This window comes from Phascolarctos cinereus, unplaced genomic scaffold (genome assembly GCF_003287225.1).
Source record: "Phascolarctos cinereus isolate Bilbo 61053 unplaced genomic scaffold, phaCin_HiC Scaffold_7;HRSCAF=346, whole genome shotgun sequence".
Classification (NCBI taxonomy): Eukaryota; Metazoa; Chordata; class Mammalia; order Diprotodontia; family Phascolarctidae; genus Phascolarctos; species Phascolarctos cinereus.
Genome location: NW_027556180.1, coordinates 147,498,893 through 147,520,640, shown reverse-complemented (window position 1 = coordinate 147,520,640; position 21,748 = coordinate 147,498,893). Strand labels below are relative to the sequence as shown.

At 36.2% G+C, this 21,748-nt stretch overlaps 1 protein-coding gene across 2 annotated transcripts in view; it reads left to right on the top strand.

The window, feature by feature from the left end:
* UGGT2 (UDP-glucose glycoprotein glucosyltransferase 2) overlaps nt 1–19,012 on the top strand; it is a 209,007-nt gene extending 189,995 nt beyond the window's left edge. Inside the window, exons 35-37 of one of the 2 annotated variants that reach the window (XM_078147263.1) lie at nt 7,282–7,398; nt 9,755–9,902; nt 17,830–19,012. In XM_078147263.1, the coding sequence (XP_078003389.1) occupies nt 7,282–7,398; nt 9,755–9,902; nt 17,830–17,852 (288 nt within the window). In that variant the 3' untranslated portion in view covers nt 17,853–19,012. Of the gene's footprint in view, nt 1–7,281; nt 7,399–9,754; nt 9,903–17,829 lie in introns of those variants that run through there. The other variant, XM_078147264.1, reaches the window with a different exon arrangement.
* The last annotated feature ends 2,736 nt before the right edge of the window (nt 19,013–21,748 follow it).

Sequence of the window (21,748 nt, the reverse complement as noted above, 5' to 3'; positions counted from 1 at the left end):
GAGTGACTGCAGAGAAACCAGTAAGATACTTAACTTTTAGACTATGATGAAGGTGGAAGTCCTGGAGAGGTAATGTGAGGCGTCATTGGTAGGCTGCAAAATCTAGGACTTGTTGGGGGAGGAGCTGTACCTTGGGGCAGTATCCATCTGATACCTGAAACAATTGGCATTGTTCTGAGGGTGAGGTACAATGGAAAAGGGGGGCAAGCTGTACAAGGCCATGGCAGAAACTGCCTTTGGGAGCAAACCTAGAATTGATACTTTAGAAGTTTTGATTGAATGAAGAATATAGAAAATAGAGAGATACTAGATAATTATAGAAGTCACAAAGCACAGGAAGGAGGTCTGGAGTAGACAGAAAGGATAGATAAAGAAAAGAGTGAAATTATTTTTGGAAAGAGTCATTAAAATTAAAATTTAAAAACTAGTAAATAGGACTAGTTGATGGAAGGAGAACAAGAGGGAATCTAATTCACTAAAAAGAAAAAAGAGGAGGGGAGAGAATTATATAACTAGATAAAAGCAGATGGGAAAAAGGAACTAATAAGCAAAACCCCAAAGGGAAAGGGTAACAAACAAGAAGAAGGGATGAGGGGTGACTGGAGTAGTGGAGGGAGCCAATGGGAATAAGGCCGCCTTTAAAAAAAAAAAAGGATAAAATGGGCGGAGCCAAGATGGCAGAGTGAAAGCAGTGACTTGCTTGAGCTCTCCCCCAAACCCCTCCAAATACCTATAAAAAATGGCTCTAAACAAATTCTAAAGCAGCAGAACCCACAAAAAGACACAGTGAAGCAAATTTCCAGCCCAAGACAACCTGGATGGTTGATTGGAAAGGTATATTGTGCCAGGGTGGGAGAGGGGCACAGAGCAGTGTGGGGGTGCAGGCCACAGCTGGAGCAGGCCTCGGGACTGAATTGCTGGCAGCCTTGACGGTTTCCAGACTTCTCAACCAAAAACAGTTTAGAAGGTCAGTGGGAAAAGTCTGCTTCTGCGGTGCTGAGAGAGAGCAAGGTGGTCTCAGTTCCATTGACTGAGCATGGCCCAGGGTGGGGGCTGCCTCCTAAGCTTCTGGCCCACAGACTAAGGGGGAATTGAGCGGCTGATCAGAGGGAGATTGCAAGGATCTCTTTGCCAGTGCTGAGGCAGGAATCTCTTGCTTTGCCCGTGCTTGGATCTGGGTCACAGTTCTGAGGGGTGATCCTGGGGTGAAGAAGAGTGCTGGCATGGTGGAGCTTTTAGTGGTTATGTAGAGAAAACCCTCCTCACAGTTCCAGGACAAAAAGGAGTGTTTGTGGTCACTAATAGACCAGAGCACAGGCCAGGAAAGGAGTAAACACCTTGCCCCTTATCATACCACCTTGGAAAAATTGAAACTTCACAGTTCCCTAGAAGTATCTCTGAAAACAGCTGTACAAATCCCCAAAGATTGGGACAGTACATTGTCCACATTGGAAACAGATTGTTACCTTAACAAACAGTTTAAAACTCAAGTAATTGGCCAGGATCATGAGCAAGCAATGCAAAAAGGGTCAGACTATATTATCTTACTTTGGTGACAAAGAAAATCAAAACATGCAACCAGAAGAAGACAACAAAGTCAAAGCTCCTACATCCAAAGCCTCCAAGAGATATATGAATCAGTCCCAGGCCTTGGAAGAGCTCAAAAGGGATTTTGAGAGGCAAGCAAGAGAAGTAGAGGAAAAACTGGGAAGAGAAATGAGAGTGATGCAAGAAAATCATGAAAACAAGTCAACAGCTTGCTAAAGGAGACCCAAAAAATACTGAAGAAAATAACACCTTAAAAAATAGCCTAACCCAAATGGCAAAAGAGGTCCAAAAAGCCAATGAGGAGAAGAATGCCCTAAAAAGAAAAATTGGCCAAATGGAAAAGGAAGTCCAAAAGATTACTGAAGAAAATAACTTCCTTAAAAATTAGAATAGAGCAATTGGAAGCTAACAACTTTATGAGAAATCAAGACATTGTAAAACAAATCCAAAAGAATGAAAAATAGAAACAATGTGAAATATCTCATTGGAAAAACAACTGACCTGGAAAATAGATCCAGGAGAGAGAATTTAAAAATTATTGGACTATCTGAAAGCCATGATCAAAAAAAAGCCTAGACATCATCTTTCAAGAAATTATCAAGGAAAACTGCCCTGATATATTACAACCAGAGGGCAAAATAGAAATTGAAAGAATCCACGATCTCCTCCTGAAAAAGATCCCCAAAGGAAAACTCCTAGGAATATTGTAGCCAAATTCCAGAGTTCCCAGGTCAAGGAGAAAATATTACAAGCTGCCAGAAAGAAACAATTCAAGTATTGTGGAAACACAATCAGGCTAACACAAGATTTAGCAGCTTCTACATTAAAGGACCGGGGGGAATATAATATTCTAGAGGGCAAAGGAGATAGGATTACAACCAAGAATCACCTACCCAGCAAAACTGAGTATAATCCTTCAGGGGAAAAAATGGTCATTCAGTGAAATAGAGGACTTTCAAGCATTCTTGATGAAAAGACCAGAGCTGAATAGAAAATTTGACTTTCAAATACAAGACTCAAGTGGAACATGAAGAGGTAAACAGGAAAGAGAAATCATAAGAGACTTATTAAGGTTGAACTGTTTACATTCCTGCATGGAAAGATGATATTTATAACTCATGAGACCTTTGTCAGTATTAGGGTAGTTGGAGGGAAAAAATTATATGTATGTAGAGATAGATAGATAGATAGATAGATAGATAGATAGATAGATAGATAGATAGATAGAGGGCACAGGGTGAGTTGAAGATTAAGGGGTCATATCTGGAGAATAAAATTAAGGGATGAGAGAGGATTATACTAGGAGAAGAAGAAAGGGAGAGGTAGAATGGGGTAAATTATCTCACAAAAAAAAAAAAGAAAAGGCTCTTACAGTGGAGGGGAAAACGGGGGAAGGTGAGAGGGAATGAGTGAATCTTATTCTCATCAGATTTGGTTTAAGGAGGGAATAACATACACATTCAATTGGATATGGAGATCCATCTTACCCTACAGGAAAATAGGAGGAGAAGGGGACAAGAGAGCAGGGGATGACAGAGAGGAGGGCAGATTGGGAAAGGGGTAATTAGAAGCAAATACTTCTGAGGAGGGACAGGGTCAAAAGAAAGAATAGAATAAATGGGGGGCAGGATAGGATTAAGGGAAATAGAGTTAGTTTTTCACATGTCTACTATGGAAGTGTTTTGCATAACTGCACATGTATAACCTATATTGAGTTGCTTGCCTTTTCAATGAGGGTGGGTGGGGGAAGGGTGGAAGAGAGAAAATTTGAAACCCAAAGTTTTAAAAACACATGTTTAAAAAAAATGTTTTCACATGCAACTGGGAAATAACAAATACAGGAAATGGGGTACAGAAGTCTATCCTGCCCTACAGGAAAATAGAAGGGGAAGGGGATAAGAGAAGGAGGGTAGAGATAGAAGAGAGGGCAGACTAGGGGAAGGGGTATTCAGAATGCATGCCATCTTGGGATGGGGGGAGGGGCAAGATGGGGTGAAAATTTGGAGCTCAAAATCTTGTGGAAGTAAATGTTGAAAACTAAAATAAATTTATATTTTAAAAAATTAAAAATTTTTTAAAATTAAAAAAGGATAAGATAACAGTGCTATATTTACAGCAGAAGAGAGAGAGAAATAATAACTTATAAAAATGCCTAATATTAGAGACAGATGGAAGAAAATATAAGCCTAATTCTCATAACTTTCAATGTGAATGCAATAATCCAATAAAACCAAAAAGAGCAACAGATAAGATTTTTTTAAAATCCTACAACCTGTTGATTACAAAAAACACATTTGAAAAACAAAAGCATATGTGAAATAAAACTCAGAAGATAAGAAAAAAATCTACCATGCATCAAGTGAATCCGAAAAAGTGGGAGTTGCAATCATGTTATCTGACAAAGCAAAAACAAACATTCAAAAACAAAAAGGAATGAACAAAGAAACTACATTATGTTGAAAGCACCATAGACAATAAACTATCAGTAATAAACCATATGCTCTCTCCAAATTCATAAAGGAAAGATTTGTGCGACAAGAAGACATTGATAGTAACACAATAGTGACAAGAGACTTCAATATCCCTCTCAGTTTTGGGTAAGTCTAACAGATAAACAAAAGGAAAAATATAGGACTGAAAAAACTGCTAGCAAAACTAAAGTTAAAAGACTTCTGGAATCTTCTAAATGAGATAGCAAAAGAATATACATATTTTTTGGCACCACATGGAACTTTTACAAAAATTGACACGTACAGGGGCACAGAGATATTGCAAACAAATGTAAAAAGGCAAAAATAATTAATGCATCCTTTATAGATCATAAAGCAATAAAATAGTCAGTGGTTCAGAGACCACAAACAAAAGATATGGACCCAAGTTGAAATTTAACAATGAGATCCTAAATAGTGAATGGATAAAAAAACACATCATGGAAATAATTCATAACTATGTAAAAGAAAATGATAATAATGAAACAATGCATCAAAATTTCTGGGTTGTAACTAAAGCAGTCCTAAGGGGGAAAATCACATCCTTGTAAACATATATTAACAAAATAGAAAAAGAGAGAATTAATGATAGACATAGAGAGACTTTTTTAAGAACAAAAGAAGCATCTATCTTAAAACCAAAAGCAAGTATCATATGCAATGAGGATACAGTAGCAATTGTTTCCAGTAAATGCAGAAGAGAAACAAAAACGCCTACTCTCCAAATATTTGATATACTTCTGGAAATACTAACAACAGCAACAAGTAAGAGAAAGGAATAAAAGGCATAGAGTATGGTAGTATACTTGGAAAATCCTAGAGAATCAGCAACGGTGCTGAATGAAACAATAACTTCAACAAAGTCACAGGCAACAAAATAAATTCTCAGAAATCAACGGCATTCAGGACAGCTAGGTGGTGCAGTGGATAGAGCTCTGGCCTTGGAGTCAGGAGGACCTGAGTTCAAATCCGACTTCAGACATTTCACACTTACTAGCTGTGTGATCCTGGGCAAGTCACTTAACCCTGATTGCCTCACCCCCCAAAAAAAAATCAATGGCATTTCTATATAAGAATAACAAAACATAAGAAAAAATAATAGAAAGGGAAATCACTTAACTATAACTTGCATAAACCACCTGGAAATCAATGTACCAAAGCAAATAAAAGACTTGTATGGATTAAATTACAAAGTACTCCTCAAAAAAATAAAGAACAGTTTAAATAGCCAGAGGACTATTCAGTGCACTTGGCTGGGCAATGTCAATATAATAAAAATAGATTATAATCAGGCTGGAAATATGGATGCTTATCCTATGCCTGCATCACATTACATTGGTAATGGGCTCATGCTCTGCCAGCAGCCACACTTGGAGAATAGGAGTAAGAGCCTAAAAATCATCCTACAGGGAGGGAAGAATTTAAATTTTTTCCCAAAGTATATTGACATGGATATATATGTATATACATATTTAGACATATACATGAGGGCAGCTAGGTGGTATGTGGGCAGAGTGCCAGGCCTGGAGTCAGGAAGACTCATCTTCCTGCATTCAAAATCTGGCCTTAGACAGTAACTAGCTGTGTGACCCTGGGCAAGTCGTTTCACCCTGTTTGCCTCATTTTCCTCAGCTGTAAAATGAGCTGGAGAAGGAAATGGCAAACTGCTCCAGTATCTTTGCCAAGAAAACCCCAAATAGGGTCACGCAGAGTTGGACACAACTGAACAACATTTTTATATGTGTGTATATGTTTATATATTTATATTGCATATATGTATCTATACATATACACGTGTATGTGTATAGATATAGATCACACGTCTAGCAGTTGTTGGGGGGGGAGGTACTTCTGGGATGGCTAGGAGGAGATGTGTAGGAAGCCCAGTCTTTCCCAGAACCCAGAACCTTTCTCCCTGGCCATCTCCCTCTTTTCAGCCCCACTGGAAGACCTTGGGAAGAAGTCCGAGAGTAGAGGTAACCAACTCAACAATACTAGCTGTAAACTTGCTTATGATTTTTAACCGTCAAAGGCTGCTAAGCTCATTTGTCTAGGACTCATCTGGATCCACATTGTTCCTTGCTTTTGGGAAACTATAAAAGTATGAATCAGTAGTCACTTTTGTACAGCATTAAACCTTCATTTTGCCAGGAAAAGTGTTAGTAGTAATAAAACATATCTCTCTCTCTCTCTCTCTCTCTCTCTCTCTCTCTCTCTCTCTCTCTCTCTCTCTCTCTCTTTCTCTCTCTCCCTCTCCTTTGCTCCCTTCTTTTATAAATGCCAAACACTTCAATATGTAAATCAACTATGTATCAATTTATAAGCATAGTTATCAATAATTACTAAATTACTCATACCTGTGTTCATACTCTCTTCTGAACCTAAAGATATGTATTCAAATGACCTCAATAGTAATGTTAGCAGATTATTTTTAAAAAGATTTTGCATTACTTCATTCTAACTTAAATACTCCTTTGCTAGAACAGCCCCCAGCAACCATTATTTAAATAAACTTGACATTAGATTGACAGTAAGAGTCAATATAGGCAAATAAAGATGTTTCTTGCTAAATAATAAATTTACTATAGACATTACTTAATGATAAGTTGTATTCATATTGTTAGTCTTTTTTTTATACAATAACTTTGTTCTAGAGTGATTTTAGAATTAAATTTCTTAGGTACAGTTATTTAGTTCACATTTAATTAACGAACATGCTGCCCAGTGTAGAAAGAAACAAGAACAACTTTTAAACAAAATTTGTTTGAAAGAAAATTATTCAAATATTTAAAAAATAAAACTGTAGTTCATATATTATTTTACTATTTATATACTATCTAAAATTATTATTTTCCTATTTATATACTCTCTGAGGCAGCTAGGTGGCACAATGAGTGAGCTAGGTGGCACAAATAGAGTGCTAGTCCTAGAGTCAGGAGGATCTGTGTTCAAACCTGGCCTTAGACACTAGCTGTGTTCCTCTGGGCAAGTCACTTAACCTCTCTTTGCCTTGGTTCCTCATCTGTAAAATTAACTTAAGAAGGAAATGGCAAACCACTCTAGTATCTTCACCGAGAAATCCCCAAATGGGGCCCTGAACAGTCTGACACAACTGCAAAATGACTAAACTACAGCAACAAAATATACTATCTTTTCTACTTGGTTCTCCTGCTTTGTATGACTATATTTATTTTGGGGCATCAAAGGGATTGTATATCTAAGTTCACACCTGATTTTTTTATAGGACCTACCCAATAATATGATTCACCAGGTTGCCATCAAGTCTCTTCCTCAAGAGTGGTTGTGGTGTGAAACATGGTGTGATGATGAATCCAAAAAAAGGGCCAAAACAATTGATCTGGTAAGTTTCTATGTATCTCTCAGGGCATACTATATGTAGAAAACATAGAACAGAAAGAAACCTGGTCCTACTGAAAGATGAGAGATAAGTTCTGGTGGAGCCCCTGCACTGTATTGGTGACCACAGAACATTAGGGGAACATTATGCCTCAGGACCTTCATTTATTACAAAAGGTCCAGGAATTCCTATGCACATGAAGCATTGTCCCTTTGATCCTGAGTTCTTACAAAATGTGCAGCAATGGATTTTTCAAATGTGTGTTATTGTGACCAATAAAATATAAATTAATTTTAAAGTGTTCTGAATTTGTAGTAGTTTTTGCCATTATATATTTTCTCACTCAGTGGATAGTATTACTATAACTGTTATTTTCTAGGGGTCTGAAATTTTTTTTTAATATTTAAAAGATAGCCCCATACTTGAACAGGTTGATCTAGGGGAAGTCCTTTAATAAGTTGGGTTCATCTTGTATGTATAATTTATGTGAGGACGTAGATAAGAATTAACCAGAATGAGAAGGCATAGATGGGTATTCTACACTGCTGAAGGGAATAAATGGAAATAGTTAAATATTGGGAATTTGTGTAGATTTTACAAATGCTATTTTCCACTGTTAAAAGCCTCCTCTTGTAACAGAGATTTTAAAAGGGGGGAAGAAGTTAGGTAAAACCAATTAACACATGAACTCACTATGATAGTATATGCAATATTCCATACCTGTTGTCCCCTATCTCTGCAGAGAAGGAAGGAAGATACATTTTCTCAACTCTTCTCCAGAGTCAAGCCTGGTCCTTAAACAACATTCAGTTTCATTTCATTGTTTTTTCTATTTACAATCTAGTTAATTAAAGTCTACTGTTTTCCTGGCTCCATTTACTTCACTCTGCATCAGTTCATGTAAGCTTTGCCATGGTCTTTTAAATTTTTCACACTCATCTTTTTTTTCCCAGCATCGTAATGCTCCAGTACTCCATGACTCTTTATATAGCACAAATTTTTAGCCATTTCTCAATGAAGAGGCACCCACTTTGTTCCCACATTTCTTTTTCTACCACAAAAAGTGCTATTGCTTAAGGGACTTTTAGAGTATTCAAAAGTCTTAGGTAAAAATAAATAAATATATGTATGTATGTAGTTGCTATTGTTGTTCAGTCAGTTTTCAGTCATGTCTGACTCTTCATGACCCCTTTTGGGGTTTTCTTGGCAAAGATGCTGGAGTGATTTGCCATTTCCTTCTTTTGTAGACATATCTCCTGGAGATTGATTTTTTTGATATTCTTCTCCAGGTCATCTTAGAGATAAGGAAACTGAGGCAAACAGGGTTAAGGGACCTGCCTAGGGTCACACAGCTAGTAGTGTCTGAAGCCAGATTTGAACTCAAGAAAATGAGTCTTTCTGACTCCAGGCCTGGCACTCTACCCACTGAGCTACCTAGTTGCCTACTTACATATATGTATTTGTATTTGTATATGTATATGTATATGTATATGTATATGTATATGTATATGTGTATGTATATGTCTATGTGTATGTATATGTCTATGTCTATGTATATGTATATGTATATATGTATGAATGTATATCTGTGTGTTTGTGCGTGTGTGTGTGTGTGTGTGTGTGTGTGTGTGTGTGTATAGGTACTTTATCCAATGAGTTCTCACTAACATAGCATTATTGCATTACCTAATTAGAACAGTTTGAGAAGGAATAAATGGCTGTATTGTAGACATTGAAGACATTCAATGTTACTAAGGATTACTGACAGTTCTGTCTCTAGAAAACAGTGTGCAACCAGATGTTGCAAGGAAAAGACATATGAATATTTATCAATATAGTCAGCTATGTTCTTTTACAAAATGGTGATATGTTTGGAACTTTTGTCAAAACAGTTTGCATATGACAATTTCCCAAGTATCAGAACCATCTACATTGCTTTAAATATTTTTTTAAATTTCCAATTGAGCTAATAATGCTTAAAAATCATTTAAAAGGAAATTTGATCACATGTTTTTAACTAAAAGCAAATACTGTTATAAGAGATTAGGACCATTCATATACTCCACTCATTTTACAAATGAAACTGAGATTCAGACAGGTTAAGACCTACCAAGAAATTCAGATAGCTAGTGAATGGCCGAGCTGGAACCCAGGTCAACTAACTCCTCCTGTATCATACCTCCTCCCAACCTGATCTGGTCATGCTTCATGTGATTCATATTCAGTATGTCTGAATTTGGTCGGGTTCTGCTTTCAGGTAAACTATCTTGGTTGCTCTTTTGTTACAGCAGTGCTATTGAGTTTTGCAGATGTATCTCCTGGAGATTGATTTTTTTTGAGATTTTGTTTAAACTTTTAGTGCAACAATCCCAAAACCAAAGAACCTAAATTGAAAGCTGCTGTCCGGATTATCCCAGAATGGGTAGAGTATGACACTGAGATTCGAAATCTGTTAGAAGAGATAGCAATGGGAAAGAGAAATTCAAGTAAACCATCCTCCAAAGAGGGTAAGTGAATTACATGTTTTATTATTAAAAGCTAAAGATTGGATTATAGACTTATTTCTTTGTGGGTGAATTAATCTAATAGGTCATAATTCCTGCTTCAAGAGAATCTCTTGCATAATAGGAAGGTCCTGGATTAGTAGACTGAGTTCCTTTAATTTAAGCAGGTCATGAAAGGAATTGACTTTCTACTCCTTTGTATAGAGTCTTCTGATTTTTCATTTTCATAATAAGCATTCAGTGAAATCTTATAGTAAGGAAGCAAAGGTTTTTATTTTATTTTGAAATAAGCATAAATCCCACATTATCCCGCAAGGAAAGTATCAATAAGCAAACTAACCTAAATCTTCACAGTTAACTACATATATTTTGGACATTGTTCTCTAAAGTGTGCTCTTCATTACTTTAGGCTTCCCTGTTAATTTCCATTTCCAATAAACTGACTGAATTTGTTGGTAAAAATTGGCCAGTGTAGTTTTGTGCCTGCTACCCTGTGTAAATGACCACATCATACATAAATAACAACAGAGAGAGAGAGAGGAGAGAGAGAGAGAGAGAGAGAGAAGAAGGCAGAGATAGTTTTACTCGACTTCTGTTTTTTTGTGCCACAAGAAATATTTTTGCACCAGAAATGACAAAAGAAAAATGGTTAACATAGAGTTAATACCCTAGATAGTAGATAGGAAAAGGAGATAGTAAGAATGCACCTAGTTGTCCTTGCTGTGTTACCTAGCCCAGGTGAACTACATCCTGAAGCACTAAAAGAATTGCAGTGATATTTGAAACATCATAAAAAATAGGAGGAAGAACCATAGAGAAGTGCAGAAGTCCTAACTTTCAAAAAAGTGAAAAAAAAAATGGATCAGTAAACCAGTAACCTGAAGGCCAGTGAGTTTGACTTAGCTCCCTGGCAGAAATCTAGAATGGATCATTCAACAGATGGCTGGCAAACATCTAGATGAGGAAGTAGTGATGAAATGCTATGGATATAGTTTACCTAGATTTTAGCAAAAAAATAGATAAAGAATTTCATAGTATTCTTTTGGAAATATGGAAAGTAGACTAGACAGTAACACAGTTAGATGGATTTGAAAACAGTTGAAGAAACAGACTTAAAGGGTAGTCATTAATATTTCCATATTAACTTGGCAAGAGGTCTCCAAAAGAGTGCCATCACCCACCACCATGGTTCACAAAATTTCCCTTTCCATTAAAAAAAAAAAGCATCTCATCTCTGGCACATTACAGATATTTCCATTTTTCTGCTTCCAAGAGGGCAATGATTGGCTGAATGACTGACCATTGGTTACCTTCATGCCTACTCCTGTGCTGATGAGTGAAGGTGGAGAAAATCTTGCAACCATTCTGACTGGGTCCACTACAAATTCACGTTACATCACTGCAACTGGGTCTTTGCTAGGCAATCCTAATATATACCTCCCTTATCAACTCACTATCCCACTCTCCACAGAGGCTCTTCCAAACCTATTTGTCCCCAAACCTCCCATGACACCTCCCCTGCCACTATCTCAGCTGAAAACATTGCTTCATATTTTACCAAAAAAAAAAATGAAGCTATTCCCTGTGAGCTCTCCTCTCCTCTTCCTCATTCTTCTGTTACTTAGCTGCCTTGTGCCGCTTTCTGCTCTTTCAACTGATGAGTTTGCTTTACTACTTACCAAGACTAACCCCTGTATTTATTCAAGTAATTACATTCCATCCCATCCCATCTCCTCCAACAGATTACTCCCTCTAGCCTCCTCCCGCTTTCACATATTTTCAGTCTCCTTTGGCACTGGCTCATTTCCTGCTACCTAAAAGGATGCCCATCTCCCCTATCCTAAAAAAAATCCTCATTTGATCCTTCCATTCCTGCTAACTATTGTCCTATATCTCTTTTGCTCTTTGTACCTAAACTCCTCAAAAAGGCAATCTACAATAGATACCTCCATTTCTCTCCTTTTTTTAATTTTTAAATTACATATTTTCAACATTCATTTTTTAAAATTTTGAGTTCCAAATTCCCTCTCTTTTTCAGTCCTTCCCAGCTCCTTGAGAGCAAACAATATGATATCAATTATATGCATGAAGTCATGCAAAACATTTTTCCATATTAGCCATATTGCAAAAAAATTATAAAAGCTAGGAACATAAAGTGAAAAGACTGTGTCAGTCTGCACTCAAGAGTTCATTTCTTCTCGCTCTAGAGGTATATACTTTTCATCATGGTTCCCTTGGAATTGTCTTGATCACAGTAGTTAAATCTTTCATAGTTGATCAACCTTAAAAAATTGTTGTCCCTATGTACAATGTTATCCTGGTTCTGCTCACTTTACTTTGCATCAGTTCATACAAATCTTCCTAGGTTTCTCTGAAACCAACCTGCTCATCATTTCTTATAGTGCAGAAGTATTTCACCACAATCATATCCTACAACTTGTTCAGCCGTTCCCCAATTGATGAGCACCCCCTCAATTTCCAGTTCTTTGCCATCACAAAAAGAGTTGCCATAAATATTTTTGTTCATATAGATCCTTTCTCCTTTTCTTTGAAGTCTTTAGGATACAGATGTAGTACTTCTGTTGTTGAATCAATGGATATGCACAGTTGTATAGCCCTTTGGACATAGTTCCAAATCGTTCTCTTGAATGGTTGGACCAGTTCACAACTCTACCAACAGGGCATTAGTGTACTTCTTTTTCCACATGCTCTCCAGCATTTATCATTTTCCTTTTTCTGTCATGATAGCTAATCTGATAGGTACGAAGTGGTACTTCAGAGTTGTTTTAATTTGCATTTCTCCAATCAATAGTGATTTAGAGCATTTTTTTCTTTGACTATTGATAGCTTTGATTTCTTCTTCTGAAAAATGTATAATTTATCATATTGCTTGCCTTCTCATTAGGGGAGGGGAGGGACTGGAGATAGGAAGAGAATTTGAAATTCAAATATTTTTTGAAAGTCAAATTTTTTAAAAATGGAGAATGTTAAATATTTTTTTAAAAAATCAAAAAGGAGCTCCATTTATTCCTATGCTTTCTGGTATTTTTAATAGGAATGGGTGTGGTATTTTTTCAAAAGCTTTTTCTGAAACTATTGAGATAGTCATGATTTTTATTATTTTGTTATTGACATGGATAATTATGCTTGTAGTTTTCCTAAAATTGAACCAGTCATAGTGTCTGATCTTTGTGACATACTGCTGTAATATCCTTGCTAGTACTTTATTTAAAATTTTTGCATCAATATTCATTAGGGAAATTGGCATATAGTTTTCTTTCTCCGTTTTTGCTCTCCCTGGTTTAGGTATCAAAATCATATTTGTGTCATAAAAGGAAGTTGGTAGGATTCTTTTTTACCTGTTTTTGTAAAAATACCTGTATTAGAATTAATTATTCTTTAAACATTTGGTAGAATTCACTTGTAAATCCATCTGGTACTTGAGATTTTTCTTGGGGACCTCATTGATGGCTTGTTCAATTTATTTTTCTAAGGTAAGGTTATTTAAGTATTCTATTTCCTCTTGTGTTAACCTGGGCAATTTCTATTTTTGTAAATATTCATCCATTTCCCTAAGGCTTTCAGTTATTCTAGTATATAATTAGGCAAAATAACCCCTAATAATTACTTTGATTTCATCTTGATTGGTGGTGCATTCACCATTTTAAATTTTTAATACTAGTAATTTGGTTTTCTTTTTTTAATCAAATTAACCAGTAATTTGTCTATTTTTAAAATAAAAACCATCTCCCAGTTTTATTTATTAGTTCAATGTTTGTTTGTTTATTTACTTTCAGTTTTATTCATCTCTCCTTTGATTTTCAAGATTTCCATTTTGGTGTTTAATTGGAAGTTTTTAATTTGTTCTTTTTATAAAGTTTTTCTTTAGTTGCATGTCCAATTCATTGATCTGCTCTTTCTTTATTGATGTACACATTTCAATATATAAATTTTCCCTAAGTATTGCTTTGCCTGCATCCCACAAATTTTAGAATGTTGTCTTATTGTTGTCATTCTCTTTAATGAAATTATTTATTGTTTCATATGATTTGTTCTTTGACCCATTGATTCTTTAGAATTAGATTATTTAGTTTCCAATTAACTTTTAATCTGTGCTTCCATGGCCCTTTTTTAAATGTAATTTTATTGCATGATGGTCTGAAAAGGATATGTTTAATATTTCTTCTTTTCTGCATTTGGTTGTGAGGTTTTTATACTCCAATACATGGTCAGTTTCTCTGAAGGTGGCATGTACAGCTGAGAAAAAAGTATACTTTTTTCCATTCCCATTCAGTTTTCTCCAGAAGTCTATCATACCTAATTTTTCTAAAATTCTTTTTTATTTATTTTATGATTTAATTTATCTAGCTATGAGAGAGAAAAGTTGAAGTCTCCCACAAGTATCATTTTACTATATCCTCCTGTAATTCATTTAATTTTTCCTTTAAGAATTTGGATACTATGCCATCTGATGCATACTTGTTTGATATTGATATTATTTTAGCAAGATACAGTTTCTCTGTTTATCCTTTTAAATTATGTCTATTTTTGCTTTGTTTGAGATCATGATTGCTGCCTGTCTTTTTCTTCCTTCATCTGCAGCATAATAAATTCTGCTTCAGCCCCTTATTTTAACTTTCTGTGAGTCTGTTCAAGTGTTTCTTGTAAACAACATATTGTTGGATTCTGGTTTCTAATCCATTCTGCTATCTGCTTCCATTTTATGGGTAAATTCATCCCATTCATGTTCATCGTTATGATTATAAACTACATTTCCCTCCATCCTATTTTCTTCTCCTTATCCTTCCATCTTTTTTATGCTGTCCCTCCTCAAAAGTTTGTTTTGCTTCTGACAACTGCTTTCTTGAATCTACTCTCCCTTTCATCATCCCCTGGAATTTTCTCTTATCCCCTTGCCCTCCTACTTCCCTGCTGGGTAAGATAGCTTTTCTGTACCGAGTAGAAGCTGTATATGTATTCTTCCCTCTTTGAACCAATGTAGATGAGAGTGAAGTGCAAGTGTTGCCCACCCCTCCTTCATTTTCTCCTCCACTGTAAAAACTCTTCCTCAAGTGTCTCTTCTATGTGAGATAATTTTCTTTCCCCTTCCCCTTCTCTCATCCCTCTTTCTTGCTTATCCATTTTTTTTAGATCATCCCAATATAAATGTCTCACTTCCATGCCATCTCTCTATATAGAGACCTTCTAAACTACCTTAATAATGATAAAGTTCTTAGGAATTACATGTGTCATCTTCCCATATAGGAATGTAAATAATTTAACCTTATTGAGTTCCTTATGATTTCTCTTTCATGTTTATCTTTTTATGTTTCTCTTGAGTCCTATATTTGAAAGTTAGATTTTCTATTCAGCTCTGGTCTTTTCATTAGAAATGCTCAAAAGTCCTCTATTTCATTAAATATCCATTTTTCCCTTGAAGGATTATACTCTATTTTTCCTGGGTATGTTATTCTTGGTTGTAATCCTAGCTCTATTACCTTCAGGAATATTATATTCCAAACCCTCTACTTATTTCTTGGAGTTTGCAGCCTTGGATTTTTTTTTTCTGGAAGCAATCTGTGAATTCTTTCAATTGGGATTTCTTTTTCTATGTTCAGAAGTTCTGAGTTCTCTTCTATCATTTCCTTCATTATGGTGTTAAAGTTTTTTGTCCTGTCACATTCTTCTGGGAGACTTATGATCCTTAGGTTTTCTCTGTATACCCTGTCTTCAAGATCTTTCTGTTTTGCTTGCATCACGAACATATTTTCTTTTAATGTTTTTGGTTTTTTGCTTCTCTTATTTTTCTCTTTTTATGCTAATTATACAGGCTTCCCTTTACTTCTATGTATTTGTATCCCTATTCTATTGTTCTTTCTTTTGTTTCTTTGATGATGCTTGCCAATGCAGATTCAAGTTGTTTTCTGTTCTGCTCATTATTTTGCTGTGAACCACACACATTCTGCTCTCATAATTCTCATTTCTCTGTTAAACCATTCTATATGGCATGTTTTGGTTCCATGTTCTCAAATTCTTGCAAATCCTCTGTATCATCAAGTGTTGAATCATTTTCCTTTGCAGTATTTATTCATAGATTCTTGAATTCATTGCTTAGATCTGGAGGCCATATTTCTGTTACTGTTCTTCCTATTGATTTATTTGTTTATGTTCAGGTCTTTCTTTTTGAAATCTTTGATACTTTCATTTCCTCCCTTTATTTTTCCTTATCACTCACTCTTCCTGACTCCCTTTTCTCTGATTGTGGTTTCTTTGGGGAATAGATCTCATAGCATCTCAACCTCCTGCCACTTAGGGTAATGGTTCATCAGCCTAGATCTCTGCCCCCAACTGTGCTGTGCTCCTTCCCTCAGGCTTGCTGGAGTGCTGCACAGCTCTTCACATTCAGTGCATGGCTTTGCAATGCTGGTATTTCCAGTTTGCAGGACCTGACAGGCTTTTTGCTCCTAAAGGGCTATGCCCAAGCTGACTGCTGAGGCCAGACTTTCACAGCCTGCATCCAGAGTTTTGACAGCGCTGGAAAGAGGGAGGGGACAATGGAGTTCAGGGGTGTGTTTTTATGTAAATTTGTACTGTGTCCTTAAGTCTGCCAGTGCAGCTCCCTGTTGGTGGAGGAGAGGTGCTGAGCATCATTTCCTGGATTTGGGTTTGGTTTTATTTTTTAACCTTATTTTGGATTCTGAGTGTCCTAGACCATGGAAACAACTGGATTTGCCTTATCTTTGGCACATAATTTGTTTTGGAGACGTCTGAGAGGTCAGAAATCTGAGAAACTATTTAGTCCACCATTTTGTTGCTCCTGTAACCTCAAAGTCTGATATTAGCCTTTTATCACTCTCTTGTCTCATGACTCCCTAATTCTGTTCTTCATCCCCACCAGAACCACCAGTCTCTCTACCTCCTTTGTTCTTTCTTCAGCCATTAACCATGCACTGGTTACACTCTCCTCTTCCTTCTTGACCACTTGATGAACCAGTCCAACTCTACATTATGCTATACCCTTTGCTTCCCTTGTCTTACTGTCAATTATGCCCTGCCAACTTAAAATTACTCCCACCAGAAACTTTACTCCTATTTTCAAGCTGCTGAACAGAGCTAAAGAAAATAGCAAAATCATGCTGATGGATCCGCTACAAATTTATGTTACATAATCTCAACTGAGTCATCACTGCAAAAGAGGCAGCCTTTTTATACTTATCCAATCAGTTCACTCTCCCACTCACCACAATGGCTATTCCAAACCTTTTCATCCATTCTAAAGGATACATCTCCCCTCATCCTCTCAGCCAAGGACTTCAGCAACTACTTCACTAAAAAAACTGAGGCCATTTAAAGGCAGCTCCTTTTTCTTTCCTCCTCCACATCACATTACTTAGATGTCTTCACACACTGCCTCTTTTTCTACCTGTCTCTCATGATTAGGTGGCGGCAAATTCCTCTATATGCACCCTTAATTCCATCTCATCCTATCTTCTCCAGAAGAATGCCCTATCATTCTCACTCCTTCCCTAATCTTCAGTTATTCCCTCTGCTGCCTGCAAACATGTCCCATCCTTAAAAAATCTTTTACTTCATCCACTCTTCCATGGCTAACCCCCTTGAGAAAGTCACCTAGACTTGATACCTCCACTTCCTTTCCTGTGACATCTGCTCCTTATGTGACCTTAAGCAAGTCACTTCTTTCTGAGTTTGTAAACTGAGTTTGTCTGTAAAATGAAATTAAAAGTACTCAAGTCATGGCTTCCATGACAGAAATCCAGTTGATCAAACTGTATTAATAATAAAGCAAATCTCACTATGTTTTCAACCTCTTTGCTTTCTTAGTACCTCCTATCAGAGGCAGGGATTATTTCAGCTGATAAGACATTCTAGGTCACAAATACCAAAAAAAATTCTCCTTTCTCTTTTTCAGTTTTCACTCGAGATGAACTCTAGCAGCACTCTGCATCTGTGAAGGGAGTCACAATATTGAAAATTGAATCTGCCATCATATGAAACAAAGAATGGCCTGTGCAGAGGCTGTGCTTTGAATCTTTTATTGGAGCTCAGTTAAACATTCTTCAGTTTAAAAAAAAAACCCGATTATTTAAAGCTCACATGCTTAACATATTAAGTAAAAAATTTCTTTTCAAAAGAGGTAAACTATTTTTTTTGTCCTATTGAATTTTTAAAGCTGGCTTATCCTTTTTTCTTGGTTTCATGCCAAGTTTCAACAGTTAAAGGGAGATGTTTTGCTGGATTGTTTGGTAAATGTGTGTCTGATTGGAAATAGAAATCGGTACTCCAAATTGGCTGTTTCTGATAGCATTCACACAAAAGATTGTGCATATTTGAACTGTTACCCAGATTTGTTTATGAACAAAATGTAACTGAAATTGGAGAAACAAATATTTTTGTATTTTTCTCCTTTCACCTGCTACTCAGACAAATAGAATTTATGGGTAACTCTGGTCAACCAGCCAAAACTTGTCATTTAAGAAAATGAATCCTATTTTATATCTTTAACTATTATTTTACAATGCAAGTAATGTTGCTTTGTAATCAGCTATTTTGGCATGTTCAGTCATGTGATCTGTAATCAGTTATTTTGAGTACATGGAATTATATGATGTTATTTTTAAGTAACATTTCCCTTTCTGATGTGTATTTATAAAATGGAACTCATGGGCATGAAAAATGAACCTGATTGTTCATGGAAAAAAAAAGGTTAAACCCGTATGGTTATTGTTGCTAAGCAGATAATTTAAAATAAAAATTACCTAAATTAAGAACTTAAAAATAAATGGTTTGTTTCCTTGTTTTTCACTTTAAAATGGATGAATGGAAAATAAGATATTATTCAAAAAATAAAATAGACACAACATGCCAGCATTTTATACTTCAAACTATCCTACCATGTTGCAATTTGCATGTTAAAATGTATCCGTCAGAATTAGTTTGGCAACAAATCTGTTTCTGAAGGAGCAATAACTAGCTCCCACGGCATCCTCAGGGAGGGAGGTGATTTGAATGAATTTTCCTCATAAATTCAGCTTATTTGTTGAACTTACATATATGAAACAGAATTTTATAAGGTGCTAGCCTATCAACACAGACTAAACTTTGTTAGCAATTTGTGTGGGAAATAAATTAAAAATATTTTCCCTACATGTGTAGGCAAGAATCTTCTTTGACTAGATTACAGATAATTCAACCTTTAATTGATGTCAGTCATCATTATGGAGACTACTTAATGTGCTGTAATCCAGTGATGCTTTAAGAACTATTGAATCAAGTCAGAGGAGATTGCTTGCCTCTACACTAAATGATTCTATACTACTGGAACTTCCTAGTCAATTATTCTCTCTCTTCTCTGTTAATTCCCAGTAGATTCGCTGTTAGCAACAGGAAGACAGGAAACCTGGTTAGAATCTCAGCTCTGTCACTTGACAGAATGTCATTTCTCTTTAAAAAAAATTCTAAATATCAGACTTCCTTTAAATAAATTGCTGTGTAAGCAATTTTGTAGAGTACATATAAGACATTTCAATACATAACATTCCTGTGAAGCTAGCATATGTTTTTAACATGGAATCTGAGCAGCTTTTGTAAAATATTAATTCATAAAATACCTTGTTTTTCAAACTAGGCAATTTGCTAGATTAGTACAGGTCCAATTGATTTGCAGTCTGAAAGACAAATGGTTTCTAATCCAGAATATTTTCATATTAGTGTTGAACGTTGCAGTGTGCTTAAAGCCAAAATCTACCCTCCCATATGTGAATGGCTATGTCTTTGAGAGGACTAGAATCAAACCCAAAACAAACAATAGTCCTAAGTACATGAGAACCAGGTAAGAGCATGTTTCTCCCTGTTCAGTTCATAAGATGGTTATATTTTGAAAGGCTTGTTGGGTAATAGAGGGCCATATTCAGAAATGAGCATAAGATAAAAACAGAAGGCACTAATATGAAAACTGCAATGTTGTAAACTCCTAGATTACGTGTAGGTGAAAATAATCTGCTCTCTTACCATAGTTTTGTTAGCAGAAAGAGTCTTGTTGAATTCATTGCTAGACTTTCTTCAGAGATGGAAGAAATACTAGTAGATAGCATTCCCATGCTCTCAGAAGTCTTAAGACTTTTTGTTCCAATGTGCACCCAAAGCCCTGTAACCTAATTTTAGGTCAGTTCATGAACCCTACATACCCCCTTGCACGTTGGCCCTCTGTCCCTATTTTTCCTGTCTCCTTATGTTAATAAGATGCTATCCCTCCTAGTAGTGAAAGCCTTTTAGATAAGAAATGTCTTCTACCTCTTAGGATTGCAGAAGACAGATGAAGTATGCTATCCAACTCCAGACACAAAAGTGATGGACTCAATATGCAGAATGGGACATGTTTGTATCCATGGCCAATATGGGAATTTGTTTTGCTTGACTATGCATATTTGTTAAAAAAGGTTGGTTTTGTGGTTTGGTTTTTTTTTTCCCTGATGGAGAGGGGAGAGAGAAAGCTGTAGGAAGAAAAGAAAATAAATGCTTGTTAATTTTTTTAAAAATTCTTGTGCAGAACTTGTTTCTATTGGCTTTTTTAAAAGTAGTCTCTTGGTATGCACATGTTCAAGCCTTCAAGGAGAATGGAAGATAAGATTTTTTTTTCATACTCCTATTAAAATAGGATTACTTGCATTTCAAATCCTGTTGATTTACCTATATGTAGTGTTCAAAATCTTAATGAAGCTAGTTTGCTTCTTGTCCAGACCTCAGTTTTTTTTTCCCTTAAAGGCTTAAGCAACTATTTAGGAATAAAATTAATTTTGTTCTCTAAATTCACCAAACTCCTCAGGTCTCATCTGGAAATTAGAAAACCGGGCCACTTAGATAACAAGTTATCTGGTTTAATTAAACTTAGGCTCAGCACTCTGGAGAAAATGGAGTCTGGGTTCCTGAGGCTTCAAATCCTGACCAGTAGTTCCCAGGTCCAGGACCTATTTAAAATAGGGGCTTGGGGCAGGGTAACCATTTGAGGGTTCTAATTTTGTGATACTAAAGATTTATATAACACTGATTACAGGGTCTAGTTAGCACATTAAGGACACAAAGAGAATCCACTTCTTTTACTGATAACCTCTAAGCTCCTTAAGAACAGGAACAATGACAACTTATTTGTCTCAACCACAAGCTGTCTCAGCATTCCATACACTTATAAATGTTGTGATAATTCCACTGCCCTGGAGGAAAATTTAATGATCAGAGGACCAAAGCCTCAGAGCTCTATCTAATCAGAGAAATTATAGATTAAACAACAAAAAAACTTTATCTACTATGTGCATGGCACCAAGCCAGGTGCTAGGGATACAAAGGCCAAAACAAGAAGGCCCCAGGAGTGTATAAATGTAATTTGAGGATGAAGATAACACTCATCTAAGGGAGATCAGAAACAACTCCATGCAAGTGGCATTGGTGCTGAAACTTGAAGCTACAGATTGAAAATGGAGAAAGGAAGTAGAATATTGACTTGAGTGAACACATCAGCCAGTTCATCTGGAACATACATTGCCTAAAAGAGTTTCAGTGCTGTAAATCTAAAGTCAGAGTTAATATAATTTAAAGTCCTTCCCCTGCATCCTGAGTCCTCAGCTACTGAATCTGAGTTCTGATAGTCACCAAGACCATAAAGAAAAACGTAAGCTCTCTGATGTACATTATAGTCCCAAAGCCTTTGTCTTCTGAGAATACATTGTCTGGAGGTGGACCCAAAATGGCAGAGAGATAAGGAGCAATGTGGTATACTCCCATCCACAAACTCCTCTAAACAGATGTAGAAAATGCACCAGACCAAAAACCTGATG